Genomic DNA, 10,723 nt, shown 5'->3' with positions numbered 1-10,723 from the left:
CCGTCCATGCTGCTTCTGCTGCTCTGGTTTTCAGACTCTCTGGGCTGGGGGGCTTCAGCAGCAGTTCAGCAACTGACCCTGCAGGTCGTGCCATGCAGATGTGTGCATGGTGCCCAAGCCCTCATTTAAACTGTTAGTCTCTAGGCAATGCAGTGCCCCACAGCTCTGTTCTGCTGTCAGGGGTATTGGAGTAATGCTGGTCAACAGCTCTTTTATATCAACGGTAGGTTTAACCTGCGATCAGTCCTGGTTCCTGTCTGCCTCTTGCTGCACAGCATGACTGACTCCTCTGGAGCCCACAGCAGAGTCCCCTGCTCCCCACTGAACCCTCAGCCAGCACAAACCAGGATCATGCCAGGATCTGCACAAACGTCTCCCTGGAAGGAAAGAAATCATTTGGGGGAGTTTAACATGACAAATGGAACAGGTTCTGCTCAGGGGTGTCTGTCCTTGCTCTTCACTGTCTCTTCCTCCTTTGACAGGCCCCTGTGTGAAGAAGGAACAAATGTCCAACAGCAGCTCCATCACTGAGTTCCTCTTGCTGGCATTCGCAGACACACGGGAGCTGCAGCTCTTGCACTTCTGGCTCTTCCTGGGCATCTACCTGGCTGTCCTCCTGGGAAACGGCCTCATCATCACTGCCATCGCCTGCAACCACCACCTCCACACCCCCATGTACTTCTTCCTCCTCAACCTCTCCCTCCTCGACCTGGGCTGCATCTCCACCACTCTCCCCAAAGCCATGGCCAATTCCCTTTGGGACACCAGGGCCATCTCCTACTTGGAGTGTGCTACACAGGTCTTTCTGTTTACCTTCTTGATCTCAGCAGAATATTATATTCTCATTGTCATGGCCTATGACCGTTACATTGCCATCTGCAAACCCCTGCACTACGGGACCCTCCTGGGCAGCAGAGCTTCTGTCAATCTAGCAGCAGCTGCCTGGGGCAGTGGCTTTCTCTATGCTCTGATACACACTGCCATTACATTTTCAATACCACTCTGCCATGGCAACACTGTGGACCAGTTCTTCTGCGAAATCCCCCAGATCCTCAAGCTCTCCTGCTCACACTTCTACCTCAGGGAAGTTGGCTTTCTTGTGTTCGGTTCTTTTCTTTTTTTGGCATGTTTTGCTTTTGTTGTACTGTCGTATGTGCAGATCTTCAGGGCTGTGCTGAGGATGCCCTCAGAGCAGGGCAGACACAAAGCCTTTTCCACGTGCCTCCCTCACCTGGCCGTGGTTTCCCTCTTTATCAGCACTGCCATGTTTTCCTACCTGAAGCCCACCTCCATCTCCTCTCCACCCCTTGATCTGGTTGTCTCCATTCTGTACTCAGTGGTGCCTCCAGCAGTGAACCCCCTCATCTACAGCATGAGGAACAAGGATCTCAAGGATGCCCTGAGGAAACTGTTCCAAGGGGTCTTGCAAAATCAACAGTAATTTTCTTCCCCTTCTCTGCAGAGTGCTCAGGATGTATTTTAGACCAGCCCCTTGCTTTTTTTTTTTTTCTTTTTTCACTGATAATCTGTTGCCTTTGCAGATGACATTGAAGTTCTGCTTCTTGAGAAGTTTCTTCTACACCAGGGACATCTCCTACTTGGGGTGTGCTGCACAGGTCTTTCTGCTTGTCTTCTTGATTGGAGCAGAGTTTTATCTTCTCACCCTCATGGCCTATGACCGCTACGTGGCCATCTGCAAACCCCTGCACTATGGCACCCTCTTGGGCAGCAGAGCTTGTGTCCACATGGCAGCAGCTGCCTGGGGCAGTGGGTTTGTTCATGGTGTGCTGCACACGGCCAACACATTTTCCATACCACTCTGCCAGGGCAATGCCTTGGACCAGTTCTTTTGTGAAATCCCCCAGATCCTCAAGCTCTCCTGCACAGACATAGTCTATCTCAGGAAAGCTGGGCTTCTTGTACTTAGTGCCTGTTTATTCTCTGTGTGCTTTTTTTTCATTGTGGTTTCCTATGTGCAGATCTTCAGGGTTGTGCTGAAAATGCCCTCGTAGCAGGGGAGGCACAAAGCTTTTTCCACGTGCCTCCCTCACCTGGCTGTGGTCTCCCTCTTTATCAGCACTTCATTTTTTGCTTACCTGAAGCCCCCCTCTATCTCCTCACCATCCCTGGATCTGGTGATGGCTGTTATGCACTCTGTGGTGCCTCCAGCAATGAACCCTCTCATCTACAGCATGAGGAACCAGGAGCTCAAGGATGCCCTGAGGAGACTGATCCAAGGGGTCTTGCGCCATCAATAGGAATTCTCTTCCCCTTCTTTGTGTGGTACGCAGAAAGTATTTTAGGAAGACCTCTGTATTTCTTTTCTCTGATAATCATACTTAGAGGTAATTGCTTGTGATCACAGCACTTCTCTTGCGTCTCTGTCCTGTCATGTGTGATCCGTGAAGAAGTATGTGTCACCTCTTGCCTCCCTAATAGCATCTCTGCAGAAAAAGGGGATGTCCTGAGTGTGGTGCCTGAAGGTTGGGCTCTCCTCATATATTTGCTGTTAAAACCAAACCCAAGGAACTGGACATTCCAAGTGTCTTTCCACCTTGTTTTCTCCCTGTGTTTGGGGGAATAAAATCATGGTATCACTGAGATCTTTAAGTCACCTAGCTGTTGAAGGCACTCTTATTCACGTTGAGGTGCAGGAGTGATCACGCAGGACTTCCTTGTCACCCTCCTCAGGCTGTCACAGGTATGGTGGGACTGATGGCAGATGTCAGTCCATGTGGAAAGGAATCTGGAGTAGTCAGGGGAGGATGGGGACACTCCATGTCCTCTGGGGTGGGAAGGGAATGGAGACTCAGAAGGTGAAACAGCCTCCGAGATTCAGTCCCTCCAGGAGAAAGCACCAAACCAGGTGCCCACAAACCAGGACTGTGCCGTGCCGTGGGAGGCAGTGAAGATGCAGCGGGCCCAGGGAAGGGAGACTGGAGAGGTGGGGGAGCTGCCTGAGGAGCCCCAGGACTCTGGTGCTGTGCTGGGGAGCAGGGCAGGCGGGGAGGCCGAGCGGGGCAGAGGCAGTGTGGGCGGGGGATGCCCCGCAGCTGAATGCAGGAGAGCCCGAGAGTGAGCGGGCTCTGCTGGCACTTGGGGCCAGCTCCAGCCCTGGGCTGGTGGGGAGGCTGAGAACCCGCTCTGCCCGCCAGCAGCTGCTGTGGCCTTCCGAGGGGCTGGGGCTGTGGGGGGAGTGCCCAGAACCCCGCAGTACCCTGTGGCCAGTGCTGCTGTGGGGCCAGCCCAGACTGGGCTGCTCTGCTGGGCTGGGGGGAGGGCAGGGGAGGTGGGGGAGAGCCAGGGAGGCTCTGGACTGGTCTGGAAAGGGCCCAGGAGAGAGCAGTTCTTCCAAGGTCTGGGCCACATAATAATACACGGGACCATAACGATACATAATGGTCTACCATGAAAGATAGTAAAGGTGGAGCCCAACGGACCAGAAGACAATAGTGTGCCTGGACCCCATGGCTCCAACCATTTGAAGATAATAACTATAATCCATCACTACTCACAACATATGGGTCATGGCCACAAAGCAAGGCAATACCAGGACCCCAACATTGCTTGCCAAGTTCTGGGCTTGTGTACTTGCTGGCTGAAAATACTGGAATATTCCATTGTCCAGCGTGGAAAAGAACCTGATGAAAGTCAATTATCTTGGACCCTATAAGTAGCGATTCTAGTTAAGACCCTTTGAGCTCTCTGGATCGCAGCCGGCTGTGGCCAGGATCTCCCCTGAGCGGGGACGCTGCTCAGGCTGACACCCCGAGGACTAGAAGGCCAGGGCGAGAGAATCCCTCTTGAGCCTCAACTACTGCCCCTTGAGGAACACCGATGCATCGTGATTATTTACCCTAAACTTGGGAAAGGGAAATTGTGACTATAGGCTAGCCTCTCTCCCACCCACCCACCCACCCCTTTACCTATATGTTTGTGATATACACATTAGTTTTATGGATGTGGATGTTCTGCCCTTTGTCCGTGCACACATAACAGTTAAAAGTAGTACCTGTCAGCTCGTTAGAGCCACCCGCTATTACCAAATTCCTGATTCCAGCAATCAGAGACCTGTGTGTATGCATGTGTGCGCGCATGCGTGCTTACATGCTTTCCTTATGTGCATATGTATTAACCTCAGATGTGTCTTTTTGCCCATATGTATATGTATATGTATTGATTTGGAATACTCTATAGTACATTAGTGTGAATCTTACATCTTTGAATCTGTATTTAAGTCACTGTTCATTTATTCTGTTAAATCACTTTGCAAACCTGTAAACCAGTGAATGATTAAGTGCTGCTAAAATTCAACCTCTTGGTCTACCTTAAACACTTATAAATTTTTAATCACTGTAAATCATAACCATGTCAAATATTTCCCTCTGCGACACCGCTTGGCATGATAAAATACATCAAGGCATCGTTACTCAGCATCAGATCCACCTGCACAGCGCCTTTCCCTACCTGTAATCACAGCCTCCAGTTTTCTGCTCTAACAAACCCATGGGGAGGCTTGCTCTGGGATGGCCCTCCGTGGGGCCAATTAATGCTCCAACACACTTTGGCGTTTGCTGCTGACTTTAACTCCTGGACAGGTTGTTCAATCTCCTCTCAGTATCTGAGGTTCATGGGCTCAGCACCAAATACACCATGGGGCTCGTTAAAGTGCAGAAAGCCCAAATGAGCAACATCTCTTCTGTAATTTTCTGCAGGGCTTCCAGGCTTGTACAGCTAATTGGAGAGGTCTCAGGAGTCTACTTACAGTGGAACATTTAAATGTGAACTTAAAGAAAAAGTGGTTTTAATTTTGAAGCATATTTTATTTTATGTTTTCAGTGTACAGAAGTGCTGGCAGCTTTCTCCAACTGTTACTGAAGCAGAGGGTGTCCTGAGCAGATCTGCAGAGGCAGCAACAGCTGTCTCCTTGTGGTCCCCCACTGTATGTACAACTTTCCTTCCCACCTCCCCAACCCCACCACTTCTCTCGGGGGCCGCCTGGGACTTGCATTCTTTTCCTACATCACATTTCTGCACTGAACTCTGTAGATCACTGTTACAGCTCCTTTGTACCAATTCCCACCTGATTTAACCTGAGAGTTGTCTGTAAATAGATACAGCATTGTAATTAATTTTGAACAACCACAAGTAAAATACAATTATTAATTATTAATCAATAAATTATAATTGATTTTTATCAATTATATGATAAACCAATATTTCTTATTAAATTAACAAATTAATAAAAAGAAGCAAAACGCTCCTCAACTGCATGCCAGGTCCAAACCTCCAATAAGGTCCAGTTTCCTCAAGCAATGACCATACATGACACACTTTAGACAAGAGAATAGGAAATGATTAATATATACACAGTTTGCAAGTTGGTTTAAGAGTTAATTCAGCAGACTACCAGAAGACAGGAGAGCTTTTAGCTCCACGAAGGGGAAAGCAGCAACTCCCTGAAGGTCACAGCGGTGAGAGGTGACTGCAGAAACAATGTGGAAGGAGAGGACAAAAATCCTCACGACTGAGGAAAGAAGACACGGCCAAAAAATACTGAACATATATTAAAATTCTCCAATTGACATGACTCAGGGAAAATTTATTAGTTTTAGTAGGAGTATTCAATCACTGCAGTGAGTGACAAAGTGCTCATAACTTTTTAAATGTTGACAAAATTTCTCAGGTTCTCAGGCAGAGCTCAGCATCCATTCTTGGCCAAATTCCCAGCCCAGAGCCTTGTCACCAACTCATGTCTCTCGCGATCTCCCTGCCCATCTTCCTGTGGTCACATCTACCTGGCTGCCTCTGCCTCCTGGTCCCATGCCCACCTCTAGCAAATGAAGTTGGGGTGTTGTGGGCATCATTTGACAGTCAAATGAAAAATCACTTGTCAATGTGGAAATCAATACTGAGTCACGACTGAGAAAGAAAAGAACCTGTGTTCCATCATGTGCTTGTTAACATCGTCAGACTTTGCAAAACTCTTCCTCAAAGACAGACTCTCCTAAAAATCCCTCTGCAACCGTACAGAAATTGAGATGCAAGAATAAACTCATTACAGTTGCTGCACACTAACAAGCTCCCAGGGGAAAGTCACAGGGAGTGGAGGGCCATGGCAGGAATAAAGAGGCTTGGAGGTTTAGCAGGGTCTGCTGAGGCTGTGGGTGATGAAGCTGTTTCAGGGAATTGAAGCGGGCTTCCCTGGGGGCTGATTGGAGCACAAACTCAGAGGCAGCGATTTCGGGATGACAAAGAAAGGAGGCCGAGACGTCATGTAGCCCCTTGGATGTGCCCTGTCAAGCCGAGGGGCCCAGTGCTGATCCGCAGCCCATTGAAATGGTGATGCTTTTGGTCCTGACCAGCTGAGATATCCCTTTGGTCACCATGAGGGCAGAAGCACGCAGAGTGCCTACACCCCTTTGCCTCTCAGACCTGGCACTGCCCAGCTCACCCAAAACCTTTGCCTCTACCCTGACCCGAACACCAAACCCGGAGCTCTCATCTTTAGCCCTTCCCTGAACACTAATGCCAAAGATGAAACCCTCACCAGGTGCCTCAAGCCTAAACCCTAACCCAACTCCCTCATCCTGTCCCTCAACCTCCCTTCCTCTTCAACCCCTCTCCTAAGCCTCACTCATGTTTCCCAGGAGGTAGAAGGAGGAGAGGGATTGTGAGGTTCTGTGGAGAAAGGCCAGGGAGATGAGATGAGAGGTTAGGGGCAGGCAAGAGGAAGATGAAGGTAAAAGTGTCCTTTCTGGAGAGTAGGTTGGGATGTCATTTCTGCTGGAGGAAGCTGGCTGCTCAGAAGCAGCACTGTGAGGTGCTCCATAAGCCTGAGCGTTTCATCAGAGAGAGAAGGGAGTGCGGGGAAGGTAAGAGGAGAGGTGCGTGAGAGGGACAGCACTTAGTTGCTCTCTGTGAGGTCCCTACTCATGCCATGCTAGCCTTAACCCTGGCCCTCACCTCCAGCCTTAACCCCGGCCCTCACCTCTATCCCTAACCCCCCCCCAACCCACAAAGCTGACCAGTACTCACATCAATTCCAAGAAGACTTAAGATGAATCCCAAACCCTCACCCTGAGCCTCACCCTGATCCCCAACCCTAAAAGGGAAGCTCCTACCCCTCACCCTACCCTGAGCATGAAGTAGAAACTCTCAGCAGAATTTCAGGTTTGCCTGAATGCAAACTGCTAACAGAAACCCCAACCCCCTAAGCCCCAGCACCCTCCCTGAGGTGGGATTCTGAGCAGGAAAGCTTGAGGGTCTCGGGGAAATTCACAGAAGAACTGGTCCAGGGCATTGCCTTGGTGGACTGGTAGGGAAAAATGTATTAGCGTTGTGCAGCAGAGCATGGAACAACTGCAGCCTTAGTCTGCTGTTGTCATTTTGACACAAGTCCTGCTGCTCATCAGGGTCTCACAGGACAAGGGGTTGGCAGATGGCAACCTAGCGGTCGTAGGCCATGTGTTGTGGTTTCACCCCAGCCAGCAAATAGGACCAGGCAGCCTCTCTCTCAGCCCTGCTTTCCACCCCAGAAAGGTAGGGAGAAGAGGGAGAAAAAGATGAGAAAGGAAAAAAAAAACCAAACTCTTGTGGGTTGAGATAAAGACAGTTTAATAGAACAATAAGGAAAAGGAAAATAACACTAATAATAACAAGAATGGTAAAACAATATACAATACACAAGTCCCTCTCACTATCTGGTAAATTGGTTCCCAGCCCGACCCAAGCACAGATCACAGATTCTTCAGGCCAGCAAACCTCCATTTATATACTGAGCATGACATCATCATATGTCTGTGCTCCTTCTCAGCTTCTGTGGGAAGCTGGAAAAAGTCCTTGACCAGTATAGACTTCACTTAGCAACAGCTAAACCAATACTCATCATTGATATTCCTTTCATACCCAGTCTGAAAACACAGCAATGATTAGAAAGAAAATTAACTCTCTCTCAGCTGAAACCAGGGCACTGTGACAGTGAGAAGAGGGCACTAAGCTCACACCAAGGAGACAAAGAGAAAGGCCTGTGCAGCACATCCCATGTAGGAGTTGGCCCTGGTGTCCCAGAGGGAACTGACCATGGATTTGGGGAGAGTGGTAGAGATGTTGCCAAGGTCCAGCAGGGAGACGCAGAGGAGGAAGGAGTACATGGGGTGTGGAGGCGGTGGTCTCAGGCTATGGCTGTGATGATGAGGGGGAAGGGAATACTGCTTTAGCCCGAGGGCTTCCAGCTTGGGATGAGACGCCTGCATTCCCTCAGCTGAATCGCTGCCCTGCACAGGGGAAGCCAACCCCTCCCTGTCCCACCCTGTGTGTCCTTTCATTTAGGGCAGTAATGGCATTTCCAGAGGGGAACATTTACAGCCTTTGCAGGCAACCACACTCTGCTGTGACAAACCATGCTGCTGGAGTCAGTCTCTCTCTGCTCTTTAGAGAGGGACAATTGGTGATTCCTTCTGCTGACTGCAAAGGACATGCCCCAGGGGTGACCTGGAGCACCAGGGGAATCTCCAGGGAGCTGGGGCGGAGACAGTGACCCCTTGGGCTGGGTCTCTTCTCCTGAGCTGATCCAGGCTCCTAGGACAGGGGGAGCTGGTGGCAACCGGGCAGTGCTGCGCTGAGACAGCTCTGCCCAGGAGCAGCTCCTCTGCAAAGCCCATCAGGGCCGGGGGCACTGCCTGCAGGTGACAAGGGGAAAGGAGAGAACTCGATTTCAACAGCTCTCTGAAGCGGGAAGACAGCTTAAATCTCACTGCAGGAGAAATCCCCCAACAGCCCTTAACATGGTAAGTCTCTGGCTGCAGGGCAAGGCAGAGGAGAACCCTGGAGGGCTCCTCTAGAGCTGGCCCAGCTCATGGCTGGGAGGATGTGTCTCAGTGTTTCTGCCGGCTTCTCTAGCGCAGAGGAGGAGGACATTTTGTGGAGCTGTTATCAGCTGCCAAAATTGCCAGAAGGACAGGGCATGCCACCTCCCTTCTGCCAAGGATGGCTGCTGGGGTGGGAAGCCATGGGGTGCAGCCCAGGGTGCCCCGGTCTGTCCTTCAGAGCTGTGTCCCTCCACCCCTGGGAGCTGTATGCCGCGTCAGGGACTCTGCTGCTGCCGGGCTCAGCACTCAGCCTGCCCAGGGAGCTCCCCACGGCGCTGCAGGGAGAAGCTCTGGGTAGACGGAGTGACCCACGGCAGGGCAGGGTTCTTCTGCCTGTCAAGGGGGTGATGGGTGGGTCAGGGCTGCTCTTAGCCCCTGCTCACAACCGAGACTTCTCTGGAGGGGACTTTACATGAGTATGACCAGGGCAGCCGTGTCCTGCTCAAGCCTGTTCTTTCTTGAAGCTGTGCTTGGAGTTTTCGCTGGTTTGTCTGCATGGGAATGGAGATAAGGCTGGCTGGCTTAGAAAAGGGCTGGGGCTCCTAAGCCACCACTCTGAGGTATACGAGGAACCTCAGCAAGTGCCTTCAGCACCCATCAGTCTGCACATAGCACCAGCATCCCCTTTCCAGCTTCCTCAGGCTTTGTGACATGCTGGTTGGCTCCTGCTACCGTGGAGATGCCCATGGGCAGTGCCCCTCCTTTGGGAGGTGTCTGCAAAGCAGAGCTGAGCCCGCAAAGGGTGGGATGAGGTCTGTGAGTGATGAGGGGGCACAGAGGTGGGGACAGAGAAGCAGCTCCCAGCAGGGATGCGTTTAGGAAAGAGAGACGTAGGGAGGGAGGGAGAGGGTGCTGCTACCAGAAATGCCGAGGGAGGGGGGATTCGGGCACCTTCCTGCCATCCCCAGCAGGGCAGAAGCCTTCCCCAGAGCAAAGCCTCTTTCTCTTCTCCCACCCAGCAGAGCCTCTGCCCTCCAGGCTGTGGCCTTTCTGCCTGAGTGGCCTCCTCAGCAGCCCCACCCCCAGGGAGGAGAAATTCCTGAGTGTCCATCTGCCTGTCCCTGTCCTGCCTGCCTTGGCAGGGACATTGAGGCATTTCTCCATGTTTCCCCGGCTCTCTGTGCTGCCTTTTCCCACCAAGACTGCAGGCTCTGAGCACTGCCATGGGAGGGTCTGGGACTGAGTTCACATACACCCCCACCACCCTCCACCCCCACCTCAGGACACCCCATCTTTAGGATATTCCTTTCTTTCTTGGGGGTGGAGGGGCTGCTGGGCTGCAGGCTGCTCTCCATCAGCGCACCGCTATGCTGTAGCATTTCTGTGTCCTCCAGGAGCCCCCTGGAGAAGACGCGTCTCGCTCTATACTAAGAGACAGCTCCTTTGCATCTCAGGACTCACAATATTTCACTTCCAGTACAGCAGAAATGCAAACAAAATCTGTTTTATAAACAATACTCCAGTGTGGTGGGGCAACTCGAACAAATTAAACAAATCAAAATCTCCAGAGCGCTATGCTGTAGTCGAGTGAATTGGGAGCAACAATGGTAAAAAGCTCTTCTCTATCAGAAGCAGATTTCATCTGAAATCACCCTGTGTTCCTGTTGAACATTTGCTGCATGGCAGAACTGACTTCTCCAGAGCCCTCAGCAGCACCCCTGCTCTCCTGGCAGCCTCAGCCAGTACCAGTCGCAGCTCAAGGAAAAGGGAGCTGCACAAAAGTGTTAGTGAAAAGACAGAGGCATTTTGAGGGATTTCTAAAAAAAATGAAGTAGGTTTTCCTCAGAGAGGTATACCCTAACTCGTCACTGTCTTTTCCTTACTGGACACGACCCTGTGGCAAGAGGCAACAG

At 51.1% G+C, this 10,723-nt stretch overlaps 1 protein-coding gene across 1 annotated transcript; it reads left to right on the top strand.

The window, feature by feature from the left end:
* Positions 1-505: 505 nt before the first annotated feature.
* LOC309683855 (olfactory receptor 14J1-like) lies at positions 506-1,441 on the top strand (the record flags this gene model as incomplete). Its single annotated transcript, XM_082499848.1, has 1 exon — positions 506-1,441. The coding sequence occupies one exon, from the start codon at positions 506-508 to the stop codon at positions 1,439-1,441; it is 936 nt and encodes a 311-aa protein (XP_082355974.1).
* Positions 1,442-10,723: the final 9,282 nt, after the last annotated feature.

The sequence above is a fragment of the Vanellus vanellus genome (genome assembly GCF_965231255.1).
Source record: "Vanellus vanellus genome assembly, contig: HAP1_SCAFFOLD_35, whole genome shotgun sequence".
In the NCBI taxonomy this organism is placed as follows: domain Eukaryota; kingdom Metazoa; phylum Chordata; class Aves; order Charadriiformes; family Charadriidae; genus Vanellus; species Vanellus vanellus.
Note: the sequence above shows the minus strand (reverse complement) of the source record. Positions and strands in the feature narration are given on the sequence as shown.